General features: G+C 36.8%; 1 protein-coding gene across 1 annotated transcript in view; it reads left to right on the top strand.

Moving 5' to 3' along the window:
* Nucleotides 1–4,494: 4,494 nt before the first annotated feature.
* Nucleotides 4,495–18,528, top strand: part of RCBTB2 (RCC1 and BTB domain containing protein 2) — a 33,976-nt gene continuing 19,942 nt past the window's right edge. Inside the window, exons 1-4 of the mRNA XM_036250440.1 lie at nucleotides 4,495–4,557; nucleotides 8,570–8,634; nucleotides 17,269–17,424; nucleotides 17,649–17,799. Of these exons, the coding sequence (XP_036106333.1) occupies nucleotides 8,593–8,634; nucleotides 17,269–17,424; nucleotides 17,649–17,799 (349 nt within the window). The 5' untranslated portion in view covers nucleotides 4,495–4,557; nucleotides 8,570–8,592. The remainder of the gene's footprint in view (nucleotides 4,558–8,569; nucleotides 8,635–17,268; nucleotides 17,425–17,648; nucleotides 17,800–18,528) is intronic.

Genomic DNA, 18,528 nt, shown 5'->3' with positions numbered 1-18,528 from the left:
CAAAGGGCTACCATGTTGAATGAATATGTTGTGAAGTAAAGACCTTTACAATTAGGGTTCTACGTGGCATGTTGGGATTACTATTATTTGTATTTGATGTATAAGGACCTTAATTTCAAACAGGTTTACAAATGTCTCAAGAACCATTCATTTTAGCCAGTCTGACGATCTAAGTATGTTTGTATAGTTTATGTTGATTATTTTTCATATTTGAAAGTGACACTTTTTCTATATGTGGTTCAGATTACTTGAGGAACTCAGTAATCTCTTCAAACCAAATACAGTTTTGTTTTGGAATGATGATCTGTTTTATCACTCTTGGTGAAATTTGGAAACTTTTTACAAATAACTAATATAGAAACTATTTTTCTGTGTTTTACAAGTCAGTTTACTGTTTATCATAAACATATGGCAATATCATTTCCTTAGAGATAGTTGTGCTTTGAGTTTTTTAGTTTTGTCCATCTTGTTTGTAATTGTCCCACTTTAGTTAGCAGTTGTGAAGGTATCTTACTGTTATTTGTCATTGACTTATAACATCTCATTCAGGTGGAGCTAAATTATAGCTTTTATTCATTTTTGCAAGTAACAATTGGGATCATGTCTTAGTATATTACATTTATATATATTTATATTATTTATAACTTACAGGTGACAGATATTTAATGACTCAGCTAAGCACATAGGTAGGAACCATTGTTATTCCACTGACATTAACACACTGATGCTGTAAATAAACTGTGTACTGGTACCAGTTCTAAAAGATACAGGTTTTCTTTTATGTCCTGTTTCTTTGGTTATAAAAGCATCTATCAGCGGTGTTGCCCAGAAGGGAGAATTTATTAAAAAGCATAAAATTCTATATTGTAAGAAAACTTTTGTATATATTATGTTTTTCGAGCTTAGCATTAGAGTTAACCTAATGTTACTATGTTGAATTAACAAAATTTCTGCAGGAATTACTTTTTTTAAAACTTTTTCTTCTGGGATCACTTCTAGAGAACAGTAATCAGCATTTAGAAGCTTTAGATTAACTGCAGAATATCCGTTTCCATGAAAAATGCTTTGCTTTTTAGTTTATTAGCTCTTAAGGCCCATGAATACCATTGGGTGGGGTATTGTTGAAGTAAGTGCCTAGGAGCTGAATATCCTTTTGCTCCACATTATTTTATTTTTTTCTTTTGTATATTTGCTTTCAGTTCAGTGCCTACTTTAGGCACTAAATCAATATTTGTTGATGGATCAGGCCAATGAATGTATGTTCTATAATTAGCTTAACTCATTATTTAGGTCAGAAGTATTGCCAGGTAATAATGACATGTTGTCATATTAGCAGACACACACTGATTAACACTACTTTACCAACAATAATATGTACAGACTGTCTATTATACACTTTGTACAGGGAAATGAATTATATGACCTGCTTTTGAGAGGCTTCAGAATGTATATATTTATCATGTTCAATCCTTGTTTACTAATATTCAACTGTGTAGTTTTTAAAACTGTAAGGAAAACTCTGGAAATACAATATGTAAGAATAAGAAGTTATCTGTCCTAAACAGTGATAATTTGGAAATAAATGATCGAACTATACACATTTAGGAAAACAACCAAAAAGATTATCTTATCTCTTATCCTTTGAGACGACATGGAGGGACCTGGAAAGTATTATCCTAAGCGAAACAAGCCAAGCAGAGAAAGACAAATATCACATGATCTCACTTATTTGTGGAATATGACGAACATAACAGTCTGAGGAACGGCGTAGTCCCAGAGACATGGAAGTGGGGTACAGACTGACAATCCCCTGAAGAGGGGGTGGGGGGAGAGATAAACCACAGAACTTATATGCATGTATGCATGAACAATGGACATGGATAACAAAGGTGGGGACAGGGTTGGGAGAGTTAGGGAGGGGGGAATCAGTGGGTGAAAAAGGGAAACATCTGTAACAAAAATAAATTAATTTTAAAAAAAGATTATCTTAGTTGATGTATATTTGGTTTTGAAAATTATTCTTGCCAAAACTTGAAACATTGGCCCTTGAGTGTCTGATTTTGACCCTCTAAAGGCAGACATCAGTGGTAGAAGCTTCTGCTTAGAAAAGTACTTATTCTCCCATTTTCTTTTTATATTGCAAAGCAAATATCAATACAGTAAGATTCTATAATAAGTTTTAAAATTATATTTAAACAAAATGAGGAACTGCATAAGAAACTATTTGCAAAGCTCTTTTTTATATGAGTAATTAACTATATACATGAACCAAGTTATATATCCCAAAACTCATGTAAGGAAAAAAACAATAAAGTAACAGGATGTATCATGTGGGATGATCTTATGCTACGATACTATCACCATGAAGAATATCTTCCCAATACAAATCCCAGCCCCTGTTCTGGGTCTACAAGAAACATTGCACTCCTGTGCAGAAAAGAGGGGCATTTGTAAATAGATTTAAGCCAGAAGTAAAAAACACATTTTTGCTGTCCTAATATGCTAATAGTAAACTTTTCTCTATTTTGGGTTTTTCTTATATGACATTTAATATTCTATACTTTGTCTATGTTATTTGGTTATTATCTTCCTTTGGTGTTGACAAACTTTATTTTTCAGATGGAGAAAGAAACTGTGGATTATGAGTTATCATTTTTAAGCCTGTATTGAATTCCTGTGTCCATGCAGGCAATAAGAAAGTGGTGGCATTCTGGTTCTAAGATGTTGTTTTCCTTAACATTGGGTTATCCTCCCATACTCAAATGATTAATTTAACCCCAGCATCTTGAAAACTATCTTGTCAGATGGAAAAGCCAAATCATAGCAATGTATTGATAGAATTACATGGCAAATTACCTCCATCAGAACTTCTATATAAAAGAAATACTAATCAAAGTCCTGCTAAATATATGTCAGTATATCCATAACACATTAAAATACTATTTTTTCTGCATAATTTTTTTTAAATGTGTTTTTATTGATTTTTTTTTTTTTTTTAGAGAGAGAGGACGGGAGAGAGAGATAGACACATCGATGTGAGAGAGAAACATCGATTGGCTGCCCCCTGCAAGCCCCCTACTGGGGAACGAGCCCGCAACGTGGGCATGTGCCCTGACCAGGAATCAAACTGGGACCTCTCAGTCCATGGGATGATGCTCAATCCACTGAGCCACAATGGCCAGGCTCTGCATGTTTTTAAACTTTATCAAATATGTATTATTCTATAACTTAGTGATTTTGATAAAAATTGTTTTGGAGATTTATCTGTGTTAATTTTAGGTAATTTATTTAATTACTGTTTGGTATGCACATACCACAGTTTATAGCTTGCTACTTCTAGGTTCTGTTTTGTTTTGTTTAGTTTTTACAAAAATTATATATATTCTCTAGAGTTTTTAGACCATTGTTTCCCAAATTGCAAGGCATGACTTATTAGTGATCTTAAAATTATTTTAATGGGCTGAGATAGGCATTTTTTAATGACAGAGAAAGATAAGATAAAACAGGGTAGAACAAAATAGAATAAAATAGAAAAGAAGTTAAAAGCATCTCAGGTAGTATGGGTAAGATTTTGTGAAATTTCTGTCTTAACTACATATATGTATCAAAATGATTGAAAGACAGTATTGTTGATTGTTCTCTCAAATTGTTACATCAGTTATATTCTTTCCAGCAATTCAAGTGTCTTTGGTCTGCATCCTTACCAACACTACACATTTTTCCTCACTAATTTTGCAGATCTGATGGGTGAGATCTATATCATTGTGATTGCATTTCCATAGTAAATTCCATGGTGAATTTGAGCATCTTTTCATATGTTTATTAATTTCTTCATCTGTGAATTGCTCATATTCTTTGTCCATTTCTAAATTGAATTGTCTTTTTCTTACTGATTTTTAGTCATTCTTTATATATTCTGGATATTAACCTTTTGTCATTTATCAGTTATATGTGGTGAAAATATCTTCTCCCATTCCTTGGCATGTTTTTCTCTTTGTTCACTTTGTCGTTTATTATGCCAAAATTTTAAGCTTTAATGTAGTAAAATTTATCAGTCTTTTCATTGTGGTTTATGCTTTTGTTTTATGTCTTATTTAAGAAATCTGTCCCTGTCCTGAGATCATAAAGGTATTTTCTATTCTTTGTTCCAAAAGTTTGAAAGTTTTGCTTTTTTTTCACATTCCAGATGGTTTCCCTTGAATTTTCTGTTGAAATACTGTAAATTAAACTTTATTAATATGTGTATTTTTATGTTACATTGTCCAGATTGTTGAAACCTGCTCCCAAAATTTACAAAGTATATCTAAAAGTTATATCTTACAATATTACATTTTTTATAATTTTTTACCTCTATTGCTGACTTCTTTTTTGTAATCCTCACCTGAGGATATTTTTCCATTGATTTTTTTTGTTTTTTTTTTTGTTTGTTTGTTTGTTTTTGGTAGAGTGGAAGAGAGGGAGAGAGAGAGAGAGAAACTTCAGTATGAGAGCGACACATTGATTTTGTTGCCTTCTGAAGGACCCCGACTGGAGCTGGAGATCAAACCCCCAACACAGGTACGCGCCCCTGACCGGGATTGAACCTGCAACCCTTGGGTCCATGGGTCCATGCTCTAATGGCTGAGCCAAACCGGCCAGGGCTACTGCTGACTTTTTAATAATAGAGCTGATATAGAGTGTATTTTTTTCAGGCAAATAATGACTTTATTAAAGTTGCAAAATGGTATATTCCTTTTCTTCTCTGTTTTTTCTGTGTGTTTGTATCACATTGAAATGTTTGTTTGCTTGGTTTTAATCCTCATCCGAGGATATTTATACATTTATTTTCAGACAGAGTGGGAGGGAGGGGGAGAGAGAAAGAGAGTCATCGATGTGAGAGAGACACACCGACAGGTTGCCTCACGCACCACCCCAACCAGGGCTGGACACCTAACTGCAACTGAGGTATGTGGCCTTGACCAGAATCGAACCTGAGACTTCTTGGTCAGTGGGCTGACGTGCCAACTGCTGAGCCAAACTGGCCAGGGCTCACATTGGAATTTTTTTAAAAAAGCATTTTTCACAGTGCTAGAGGATTCAATATTCTTTTCACAATAATTACAGTAATAATTAATCTTGAATCATTTTTGTATATTGCATACAGACTACATTGGAAATTTTGACCAACAAAAATGAAATTATGTTAATCATATCCAAATGAATGTTATTTATTTGAATATGGCAATTTTGATATACCATATATACGATTATATCTTAACCTGATTAGTGAAATAAACAGAAGGAATAATTTTTCACCATTCTAATTTTTAAAGAATTACTATTCTTGAAATTTCTAAAATGACAAAAAGCTATTTTCTTCCTTAAAAACATAGGATACACAGCTGTTAAAAAAAATCTAATAATTGATATCAAGTGATTTCCAGGATGTATTGTTAAGTAGGGGGAAAAGCAGATTACAAAAGAGTATATAAATGAAGCTATTTTTTGTGTAAGGAATTGAGAAATAAAAACACATACATATATCTTATTTTTTGTGAAAAGAAATAGAGGAAGAATAAACCAGAAACCAGTGAAATTGGGTACCTACAATGGTAGAGAGATGAGGTAGAAAACAAAAAACAAAAAAGCCCTGGATGATGGGCTATTCAGTGATCATGCCTTATTAGCAAGATTTCCTTTCTACCAGGAACAAAGGTGGTCCAAAGTACAATGAGGGGTCACATCTCTACTCTGGTCCCCTTTCTTTATTTCCTTTTTTTGCCTTTGAATTCTCTTCCTCTCCTTTCTCTTCTCTTTCTCTTTATTCTCATCCCTTTCCTCTTTTAATTTTTATTCAATAAATTCAGGGCAGATATGTAAAAGGTATTTTAAGTTAGGATAAAGCAAAAATAGAAGAATTCCCAATATAGTTAGTATCCAATATACAAAAAACTGTATTCAAAGGATGCTTTCAATGAATATATTGCATTCTACTTTGTGGTGGTTATAGCAATAAGAGAGTCATGATTCCCTCTTCTAAAGCACTTGCAAATTAACAGAGAAGATTGTATAGGAATTACTGTCACGTGAAATTATCTTTCCACATTGGCAACTAGATCAAGTTTTATAAATTTATATGAGAAAAGTCCAAGTGATCCTTTTAAAGTGAGCATATCTTTTACAAACATTAGAAGCAATGATTTGTATTAATTGCCATGGTTTGAGTTATAAGTATTCTGAATATATTATTTATTTCTTTTATTCTGAGAGACCTTTTTATAGCTGAGGAAAACAAAATTTCAACAGTATCCTCAAGGGCATATAAAACATCAGTAAGGAACACTTTTAAGACTTGACCTTATTATTATTTTTAATTATCATAGAGGATATGTATTTATTGATTTTAGAGAGAAAAAGAAATCAGTGTGAGAGAGAAACATCTATCAGTTGCCTCCCATATGTGCCCTGACAGGGGATCAAACCTGCAACCTTTTGGTATACGGGATGACGCACCAACCAACTGAGCCACCCGGCCAGGGCAAGACTTGACCTTATTTTGTTTTTTTGGCTTTTTTTTGGAGACCACAAATCCCCTCAGTATTTATTGAGTTAATTGTTTTTTTTTTTTTTTTTAAATTTTATTTTTGTTACAGATGTTTCTCTTTTTTTACCCCATTGACACTATCCCTCCCAGCCTGTCCCTGGCTTTGTTGTCCATGTCCATTGGTTATGTGTACATGCATAAATGTTCTGTGGTTTATCTCTTCCCTCCCCCCACTATCCCCTCTTCTGAGGGTTGTCAGTCTGTACCCTACTTCCACGTCTCTGGGTCTGCCCTATTCCTCAGACTGTTATGTTCATTATATTCCATATATAAGTGAGATCATGTGGTATTTGTCTTTTTCTGCTTGGCTTGTTTCGTTTAGGATAATACTTTCCAGGTCCCTCCATGTTGTCTCAAAGGATAAGAGATCTTTCTTTCTTACTGCTGCATAGTACGCCATTGTATATATGTACCACAACATTTTTATCCATTCGTCTACTGATGGGCACTTGGGCTGTTTCCAGATCTTAGCTATTGTAAATAGTGCTGCTATGAACATGGGGGTAATATATTCTTTCTGATTGGTGTTTCAGGCTTCTTAGGGTATATTCCTAGAAGTGGGATCACTGGGTCAAATGGCAATTCAATTTTTAATTTTTTCAGGTAATACCATATTGTTTTTCATAGTGGCTGCACCAGTCTGCATTCATACCAGCAGTGTACTAGAGTCCCCTTTTCTCCACACCCTCACCAACACCTGTTTGATGATTTGTTGATGGCAGCCATTCTGACAGGTGTGAGGTGATACCTTGTTGTTTTAATTTGCATCTCTCTGATGATTAGTGATGTTGAGCATTTCTTCAATGTCTCTTGGCCATTTGTATGTCCTGTTTGGAGAGATGTCTATTCAGCTCCTCTGTGCATTTTTTAATTGGGTTCTTTGTCTTCCTTTTGTTGAGTTGTATGAGTACTCTATATATTTTAGAGATTAACCCCTTATCTGATGTATCATTGGCAATTATACTTTCCCATACTGTGGGTTGCCGTTCCATTTTGGTGGTTGTTTCTTTTGCGTGCAGAAGCTTTTTAGTTTGATGTAGTCCCATGTGTTCATTTTCTTCTTTGTTTCTGTTGCCTTAGGTGATGTATCAGTGAAAATTCTGCTGTGTATGATGTCTGAAATTTTGTTGCCTACATTTTCTTCTAGAAATTTAATAGGTTCACAGGTCACATTTAAGTCTTTTATCCATTTTGAGTTTATTTTTGTGTATGGTGTAAGTTGATGGTCTAGTTTCATTTTTTTGCATGTAGCTGTCCAATTTTCCCAACATCATTTATTAAAGAGGCTGTCTTTACTTCATCGTATGCTCTTGCCTCCTTTGTCAAATATTAATTGAGCATAATGTCTTGGGTCCATTTCTGTGTTCTCTGTTCTGTTCCACTGGTCTATATGCCTGTTCTTGTGCCAGTACCAGGCTGTTTTGATTTTGTCGAATGCTTTTTCAGCATCTATTGATATGATCATGTATTTTTATTCTTCATTTTATTTATGTGGTGGATCATATTTATTGATTTGCGAATATTGTACCAGCCTTGCACCCCCCCACCCCCAGCTTAGTAAAGCATATATTTCTTAGTGGTTGCTGAGAATTGATAAGTCTGCTCTTCATAGTGATTTATAATTTTCCAATCCCAGGAAAAATTTGACCAAGGTCTAACATTTATTTTTCTTTATATGGGAAGTCAACTCTGAAATGAAAATGTTCTACTTATTTCCTTTTAGATTTAAGAATCTATGTTTATCATAGGATTACTTTTTCAAACCTCAGTAGGAGTATTCCCATAAGAAGTCATATGGTAGTTTCAGTGCGGTTAAAACACCTTTTGGGTTTTGTAGCTGTTATGCCCATGCCAAAAAATGAATTGCTTTATCTTCTTTTCACTGTATTTGAGCTTAGCTTATTTTCTCTGTTAATTAGTAATTTTAACCTGTCTAGTTTCATTCGACATATGGGATGCTGATTTTACCACATACTTTTTCCTCAGGGACTGCACTGGACTGAGTCTATATGGAAGAAGAACTCCCCCTTATTTATGGAGAAAGTGGCAAGGTTAGAAAAAAATCACACCCTTGGAGCATGTATTTTGTGTTGCATGAAACACTTCATCAAACATTCATCGGTCATCTGATGGGAAGATCAATGAGAGAGTTCGTATCTATCTTTGAGGGGCTCACAGTGAGTGACTTAGATGCCAGCAGATAATTTTGTGGGTATATAGAATGTCAATGATGTAGGAGCCAGCAGGGAACTATGGATATTGACTGAGGAGTAAAGAAATGTTCCCAGAGATGGTGACGTTTGAGCTGGATGAGGAGTACAGGCCATACCCTACTTTCACAGATAATGCTGTCCTACAGAAGGAATGCTGTCCTCAGACTGGAATGTGTACTCCTTTCCCAGATATTTTAAAAATTATAAAATACTTAATCTTAATTCATTATACTCTTCTATTGTTGAAAATATTACAGATGTCCCCCTTTTTTCCCATTGACCCCCTCTCTGCTCCCACCCCCTCCTGATTTCCCCAACCCAATGTCCATGTCGATTGGTTGTGCATATATACATTTAAGTTCTTTGGTTTATCTCTTCCTACCCCTACCACCGCCCCCATCCCTCTGAGGTCTGTCATTCTGTTCCCTATTTCCATTATTCTGGATCTCCTTTGGTCAAGAGCTTATTTTGTTCATTATGTTCCACAAATAAGTGAGATAATATGGTGGTTATCTTTCTCTGACTGGTTTATTTCACTCAGCATAATACTCTCCAGGTCCCTCCATGTCTCAAAGGGTAAGAGATCTCTCTTTCTTCAGCTGAATAATATTCCACTGTGTCAATGTACCACCTCTTTTTATCCACTCATCTACTGTTGAGCACTTAGGTTATTTCCAGATCTTAGCTATTGTAAATAGCACTGCTATTAACATAGGGGTGCATATATTCTTTCTGATTAGTTTCAGGCTTCTTAGGATATATTCCTAGAAGTGGGACCACTGGGTCAAATGGCAGTTCCATTTTTAATTGTTTGAGGAAACACCATATTGTTTTCCATAGTGGCTGCACCAGTCTGCATTCCTACCATCAGTGTACTACAGTCCCCTTTTCTCCACACCCTCGCCAGCACTTGTTGTTTGAGGAATTGTTGATGGCCGCCATTCTGGCATGTGTGAGGTGATATCTCAGTTATTTTAATTTGCATCTCTCTAATGATTAGAGATGATGAGCATTTTTTCATATGTCTCCTGGCCATTTGTATGTCCTGTTTAGAGAAGTGTCTATTCAGGTCCTTTGCCCATTTTTTAATTGGATTGTTTATGTTCCTTTTGTTGAGCTATATGAGTACTCTATATATTTTGGATATTAACCCCTTATTCGATGTATCTTTGGCAAATATGTTCTCCCAGAGGGTGGGTTCCCTTTTCATTTTGATGCTGATTTCTTTTGCTGTGCAGAAGTTTTTAAGTTCGATGTAGTCCCATTTATTAATTTTTTTCCTTTGTTTTTCTTGCCCTAGGTGTTGTATCAGTGAAAATTCTATTACATGTGATGTCTGAGATTTTTCTGCCTACATTCTAGGATTTTTATGGTTTTACAGGTTACAATTAAGTGTTTTATTCATTTTGAGTTTATTCGTGTGTATGGTGTAAGTTGGTGGAGTAGTTTAATTTTTTTGCATATAGCTGTCCAATGCATCCAGCATCTTTTATTGAAGAGACTGTCTTTTCTCCAATGTAGGTCTTGCCTCATTTGTCGAATATTATTATGCATACTGTCTTGGGTTGATATCTGAGTTTTCTTCTGTTCCGTTGATCTATATCTGTTCTTGTGCCAGTATCAGGCTGTTTTGATTATAGTGGCTTTGTAGTATAACTTGATATTTGGTATTGTGATCCCTCCCACTATGTTCTTCTTTTTCAAAATTGCTGTGGCTGTTTGGGGTGTTTTATGGTTCCTTATAAAGTTTTGGAGTATTTGTTCTTAATCTGTGAAATATGACATTGGTACTTTTAATAAGGGATTGCACTGAATCTGTAGATTGCTTTGGGTAGTGTGGACACTTTAATGATGTTGATTTTTCTGGTCCATGAACATGGTATGTTTCCACTTTTTTATATCTTCCTCTATTTCTTTTTTCAATGTCCTGTAGTTTTCTGAGAACAGGTCTTTTACCTTTTTGGCTAAGTTTATTCCTAGATATTTTTTGTTGTTGTTGAAATGGGAAATGGGATTGAGGTTTTTTTGTTTCCCTTTCTGAGTGTTCATTATTGATGTATAAGAATGCCATCACTTTCTGGATGTTAATTTTTTATCTTACTACTTTGCCAAATTCATTTATTAAGTCTAGTAGATTTTTGATGGAGTTTTTAGGGTTTTCTATGTACAATATCATGTTGGCGAATAATGACAGTTTCACTTCCTTCTTTCTGACTTGGATCCCTTTTATTTTTTCTGCTTATCTAATTGCTGTGTCTGAGACTTCCAGTACAATGTTAAATAAAAGTGGTGAGCCCTGGCCGGTTTTGCTCAGGGGTTAGAGCATCAGCCCGCAAACCAGAGAGTCCCAGGTTTGGTTCCCACTAAGGGCACATACCTCAGTTGCAGTTTGTTTCTGGCCCCTGTTGGTGTCGTGTGGGTGGCATCCAGTCGATACATCTCTCTCACATCGATGTTTCTCTCTCTCTCTTCCCCCCTCTCTCTTCTGGTCTATCTGAAGATAAATGCAAAAAATGTTCTTTGGGTGAGGATATAAAAACAAAAATAAGAGTGGCAAAAGCGGGCATCCCTATCTTGTTCCTGTTCTTAAGGGAAATGCTTTTAGTTTTTTCCCATTGAGTATGATGTTGGTTGTAGGTTTTTCATCTATGGCCTTTATTATGTTGAGATACCATCCCTCTATTCCCACATTGCTGAGTGTTTTTATCAGAAATGGGGGCTAGATTTATCAAATGCTTTTTCGGTATTCATTGATATTATCATAGATATTCTTTAATTTATTTCTGTTCCATCACATCTGAACATTACAGTCAACCAGCTTAAGTCCAGTCAGTGTTCAGCTGATGTTACAAGTTCTTCATCTTTTGGCATGCATGTTGATTTCCATCTAGTGTTAATTTCATTAAATTTAGAGAATGTCTGCTCTTTACTGTTAACAGCTTAATGCTAAGTACCACTATTAACTTTCACTTTTCCGTTTCCACTCTTTTTTAATAAAATATTGTCAAAATACAGTGAAAAAAATGTAAATAATTAAACAAAGTGAGCATAGTTTCAGAAGCTCCTGAAATTGTACCATAGTATTACCATGGGTTGCCTCAAAGTGCTTATTTGTGAGCCCTTGTAGGAAAGTACAAAAATAGCTTAGAAAAGTAATACATAGGACTTGAGAGTCTTACATATGTTAATGGGAAAATTCCTTTTTTTCCTGGAGACAGATTTTTATAAAATAAAATAATGGACTCAAAGAATTAGCAATGAAATAACTTTATCACATACAAAGTGTTATACTGCCAGGAAATCTTCAAAGGGCAAGGTATTGGTTGGTTTTCTTAAATTTTTTTCTAGGAAGTCCAACATGTAATTTTAATTCTTTTCCATATGTTGTATTTTAAATTGAATTATGACAACTTAACAATTATTTGTAGTTAAGTGAAGTATCATAATCTTCTTGATTCTCTTACTGATGGAAAAACAATTACATAGGTAGCCCACATTCCAAGGAATAATAAAATGCATTTGGTCCCTAACTTTATGGAGCTCTATTTTCTTAATTATGTTTTCAATCAGCTAATTATAATTTTGCTACTTTGCATTTCCCAAACAGATGCCAGCAAAAGATGGGGAAGGTAGACTGGATGTGAACAAAGTAGGAAATGAGAGCTGGCCTGGGATTAATTCTTGCCTATGACAGTATTATGTGCAGGAAGGAAGGTTACCTGGGCCACAGTAGGACTGTGAATTCCAGGAACACAGTCTTGATGATGTATACTGCCAAGCTCTCATTCCTTGGTAGTGCCTTTTTCCCCATACAGATTTTCTGTTGCCCACTCATGGCTCTTGTTCAGCCAGTCCCTGGTGTAACAGTTGGGCACAGAGGTGGTAGTTGGGTGCCTTCTTCAGAGATGGCTCCCGTCCTGCAGGGCACTGCATGTGAATTCTTATACTATATATACTTTTATTATGCAGGGTGGGGCAAAAATAGGTTTACAGTTGTTAGTATGTGAAACACAAGTATATTCTTGTGTTATATTAATTGTTTTCTTTTCCATGTAAACTACAGAAAAATGAATTTTTGATGACTAACGTTCAGCAGCCAGTCTTCTGGCAGATTTAAAAAGCAATGTAGCCCAGCTGGTGTGGCTCAGTGGTTGAGCATCAACCTATGCACTAAGAGGTCGCCGGTTCAATTCCCGGTCAGGGCACATGCCCAGGTTGTGGGCCAAATCCTCAATGAGGGGCATGCAGGAGGCAGCTGATTGATGTTCTCTCTCATGGATGTTTCTATCTCCCTCTTCTTCTCCCTTCCTCTCTCTCTAAAATCAATCAAGAGTCCTGGCCAGTTTGGCTCAGCGGTTGAGCGTCGGCCTGCAGACCAGAGAGTCCCGGGAGTTGAGTGTAGGCCTACAGACCAGAGAGTCCCGGGTTTGGTTCCTGCTAGGGGCACGCACCACAAAAAAAAGTAAATAAATAAATAAATGAAATCAATGAAGAAAAAAAATTTTTTTTAAAGTAATGTATTCATACTCTGTTGTATTTAGGTTATATTGAAGTTATATGTTTTCTATTAAATTGTGAGCTCCTTGAAGGGAGTGATTATGTCCCATTTTTATATCTTTAATATTGGACATTCAGTAAATGTTCAGTGATACTGTCAGACCCAGTTTTCTTGATCAGTAGTGACCTTTCACAAATGTCCACTGCAGGTGACATTACAAACACACTGGAATCCCAGTGGTCAGCAGAGTTATGAGCTGGGTACCATAGGTTTTATAGAGGTGGGCCAGGAATAAAGTTCAGACTAATAATTTGTACATAAGTATTTAGTTGCTGGTTGAGTATACAACCTGATTCTGGGCATCTAAGAAACCACTTGATTTTGTAGCAGGGCAGGTTGAAATTGAAGAGGCTACTTGAAAGGCAAAAATGAGGCAGCAATCAATCATTTATATTGCTGCTTGTTTTCTTATTGTATATTGCCATCTGCCCTGTTTTTGCATGACAACAACCCACAGTTAGTATCACTGCCCTGTTCATAAGGACTCTATGTGAACAACAGCCAAAGCCCTGCAAATTCAAGCAAACAGTGGTTCTACCAGAAGTATAACTTTTTATGTGACCTTCTTACTCAGCGAGAGGTGATGTGTGGAATGATGATGTATGGAATGAAATCTAGGCTCATCCACTTAGAAACTGGTGATCTTGGAGGATTACTTAGTCTTTCTGTGCCTCAGTTTCCTCATATGTAAAATGAGGATAGCAATATCTATGTCCTACAATTGAGAAGATTAGAAATAATATATAATAACTCTTTTAACTAACCCATGGGACATCTACATTAAATATTTGATACCACATTTCAAACATTGAAATTTTTAGGGTTAAATAGGAAAAAATATTAAAATGAGGACCTCATAGGAAATTAGGTTCTTCGATGACATAAGGAGGTGGGTAATTTTAAGTAGAAGCTCAGATTCTGTTTTCTAACGTGACCTTGGGTGATGCCTAAAAGATAAGAGAAGACATCATTTTTGGAACAGGGTCTTAAAATTCAGTGTCTGGCCAGTGTGGCTTGAATTGAGCGTCAACCCAGGCACCAAGAGGTCGCCAGTTTGATTCCTGGTCAGGACACATGCCCAGGTTGTGGGCCAAATCCCCAGTAGGGGGCATGCAGGAGGTGGCCAGTCGATGTTCTCTCTCATCGATGTTTCTGTCTCTCTCTCCCTCTCCCTCTAAAATCAATAACGGGAAATATATATATATATATATATTTAAATTTGAGTGGCATGGTGAAGTAAAGTGGCTGGATTTGGTATCAGGGGAGCTCGCCCTGGTTCACGCTCTACACTAACTCAGGGTGATTCTCTTAGCAGTGACAAGCTGCTTTGCCTCTGAATTCATTTTCTAGGGCTGTCCTAATGACCGCAAACTGAGGGGCTTAAAAATAATAGAAATTTATCCTCTCCTACTTCTGAAAGCTAGAAGTCTAAAACCAAGGTATCAGCAGGGCCATGACTCCTAAGGGTGGAAAGGACAAATATCCTTTCAGATCTGTAGAAAATAAGTATCTAATACGATTATCTTTCTACCAGAACTCATTCCTGGTAAGGTTGACTTAGTGGCTGATGGGAAAGATAGGCCTTGGAAAATCCCTTGGACCTTTAAATCTAGCAAGAATATGATGATTATTTATTTTTTATATTTAATCCTTACCCAAGAATGTGTTTATTGATTTGAGAGACAGAGGGAAGGAGGGAAGAAGGGAGATAGAGAGAAATATCAATGTTAGAGAGAAACATTGATCAGTTGCTTCCCATATGAGCCCCTAGCAGGGATTGGACTCACAACCTAGGTATGCACCTTCATCAGGAATCAAACCCACAACCTTTTGGTGTACGGGATGATGCTCCAACCAGCTGAGCCACTGACCAGAGCAAGAGTGTGATGATTATTAAGGGAAATGGTCAAATATGCCATTTGATAGGCATATTGGCTATTTATGCATCTTATTGTAATCTACAAAAATATTGAAGGTTGCAAATTACATAATTAAAACATGTTTTCAGTATAGCACATCAATAAAAGCTCTCTTTAAAATAGCTTTATAGCCCTGGCCAGTTTGGCTCAGCGGTTAGAGCATCGGCCTGCGGTCCGGAGAGACCCGGGTTCGGTTCCCGCTAAGGGCACGTACTTCGGTTGCAGTTTGTCCCCGGCCCTGGTTGGTCGTGTGGGTGGCAGCCTCTCAATGTGTTCCTTCACATCGATGTTTCTCTCTCTCTCTCCCTTCCTCTCTCTCCCTCCCAATCTATCTGAACAAAAAATGGAAAAATATCCTCAGGTGAGGACTTAAAAAAAAATAAATAAATAAAATAGCTTTATAATGTTCATGTTGAATGTTCTTGTCCTCAACATGAGTGCAGATAGATGCTCACGGAACTAAAAGTGTGCTGTTTTGAGCTAACAGTCACGTGCGGAATAATGGTGTTTTAGTCAACAAAAGTCCACACATGTGATGGTGGTCCCATAAGATTATAATGGACCTGAAATTTTTCTATTGCCTAGTGACATTGTAACATTGTATGCAATGCATTAAATTGCCTACAGTATTTATTACACAGCATGCTATACAGGCTTTCAGCCTGAGAGCAGTAGGCTATACCTTATAGCCTGGGTGTGCAGTAGACTATTCCATCTAGGTTTGTGTTCGCATGATAACAAAATTGCCTAGCATTGCATTTCTCAGAAGGTATTCCTGTTGTTTATCACATGGCTGTAATTGTGTGCCCCCCCCCCCCATTCATATGTTGAAATTTCTACCTCCTAAGGTGATGGTATTAAGAAGTGGGAGGTGCTTAAGTCAAGAGGGTGGAACCCTTATGATTGGGATTAGTGCCTTTCTAAACAAGCTCCAGAGAGATCCCTAGCCCTGTCTACCCTGTGAGGACACAGGGAGAAGTCAGCAGCAGTGAACCAGGAACAAGACTGTGCTGGTGTCTTCTTCTTGGACTTCCAGCCTTCAGAACAGTGAGAAATAAATTGCTGTTGTTTATAAGCCACCCAGTCTATGGTATTTTGTTACAGCAGCCCAAACAGACTAAGAAACCCCAGTACTTCAGAAGGTGACCTTATATGGAAATGGGGTCATTGCAGATGTAGTTTAGTTAAGATGGGCCCTAATCCAGTATTACTAGTGTCCTTAAACAAAGAAAAATTGGACACAGAAACAGAGAGGGGAAAATAATGTGAGGACACAGGGAGAAGATGACCATCTACAAGCCACAGAGAGAAGCCTGGGACAGGACCTTCCTTCACAGCCCTCAGAAGGAACCAAACTAGCTGATACTCTACCTTGATTTTGAACTTCTAGCCTTTAGAACTGTGAGAAAATAAAGTTCTGTTGTTAAGCCACTCCACTTGTGATAGTTTGTTACAGTAGGCCTAGTGAATGAATACACACTTTCTGGGAGTTTCTTCCTACCAATACCCAAACCTGAGTTGAGGACAAGGGAGCCCACCAGCTGTTTAAACTGAAGGTCAGAACTGACCCATGACCTGAAATTTCTGGGCGGTTTCCTTGGTGTCATCTTCAGCATTATTCTTTTCTGAGGACTTGTTTTGTTAAGAGTTGGGCAGCAGATGAAAAAGCAGTTCTCTCTCTCTCTCTCTCTTTTTTTTTCTTTCCTGCTTTTACAACCAGCCTAGCTTCCAGAACTACGTTTAAGACATAGCCAGCGCTTAAAAGAGGTTGCTAGACGTTCAGGTCCCCAGAGTTTAGCCTTGGATGATTCCCGTGGCCTTGAGGAAAATTCATAGGTGAAATCTGATTCTGCGCAGAGCCGCTGTCCTGGTCGCAGTGAGCGCAGCGCAGGCTGGTGAAGGCATTCCCACCACTGTGCCAGGCCTCAGGGTGAGAGGGGCAAAGAAATGTCATTTCTGAATGAATAGCCTCAATATATACTCTTTCCTTTTCAGCCAGTACAGGCCACTCTGTCATCTTTGAAGATGTTAGATGTGGGAAAGTGGCCAATTTTCTCCCTTTGCTCCGAGGAAGAACTGAAGTTAATTCGTCAGGCTTGTGTCTTTGGAAGTGCCGGCAATGAAGTTTTATATACTACAGTAAATGATGAGGTACTCGTGAAGAAAAATTCAGCCACTTCTGTTTTCAGTAATGGATTTGCTAAACTGAAGAACTTGAGGGAACTAAGGAATTAAGGTTAAAAAACAAGTACAGAGAATAGCTTCTTCTTATATGATAAAGCAGTTGTGTTTGGAGGGCAGAGGGCTCTGCCTGTTGGAATATATAGGTTTGTCAGAAGCAGAACTGCTTGAACTAACAGTGGTTTTGCCCACAGATCTTTGTGCTTGGCACAAACTGCTGCGGCTGTTTGGGATTAGGTGATGTCCAGAGCACCATTGAACCTCGGAGACTGGATTCTTTAAGTGGCAAAAAAATAGCCTGCCTCAGCTACGGGAGTGGTCCACATATTGTTCTTGCAACAACAGGTAACCAGGAACACTGCAGAATTTTAGCCCTTGCTTTATTTGTTGAGAAACGAGACTAAGACCACCCCTTAAATCGAGAATATACTTTTGGATTGGGCAAGAGTTTCTGGCTCTGCCCTGTGAACTTGACTGTACTTTGGCCAACATGAAATATGAACATATCTGCTATCAGAGTGAGGTAATGTAGCAGATGGGATCTAGCAATTATTGGCACTTGAGCTGTGAGAAGGGCAGTGCTTCAAGCCCAGTAAGTCCCTTTTGTTTACACTTTATAAGTGTAATTATTTTGCATGAAAACGGTGAACTCACTCTAGACTTTTCAAATTTGAGAGTCCTGATCTATGAACTAAAAGACTAAAGTCAGATTCCAAAATCCTCTCCAACTCTTAGCATTTTGTGATTCTTATGTTAAATAGTAACTGATGACTATAGTTAACATTAGTAATATAAGGAATTAAATATTCTATGGCTATTTCATGAATTCAGACTAATAACACATTATAAAACATAACTTAGAGTTTTCTGAAGCTAGATATTAATTTTATTAGTATTCTCTAAACCAAATATAAATGTTATATTCTTTTATGTATTTATTTCACATTAAAAAAATAACTTTTAGGGATACTTGGTGTCCAGTAATAGTAGGCTAGATTATTCACATCACTTCTTCACTGAAAACAACTAAAAATTCTAGATAAAATATTTAAAAAATATTTTGCATAAAGGCAT

The sequence above is a fragment of the Molossus molossus genome, unplaced genomic scaffold (assembly GCF_014108415.1).
Source record: "Molossus molossus isolate mMolMol1 unplaced genomic scaffold, mMolMol1.p scaffold_m16_p_9, whole genome shotgun sequence".
NCBI lineage: Eukaryota > Metazoa > Chordata > Mammalia > Chiroptera > Molossidae > Molossus > Molossus molossus.
This window is presented reverse-complemented; position numbering and strand designations above follow the sequence as displayed.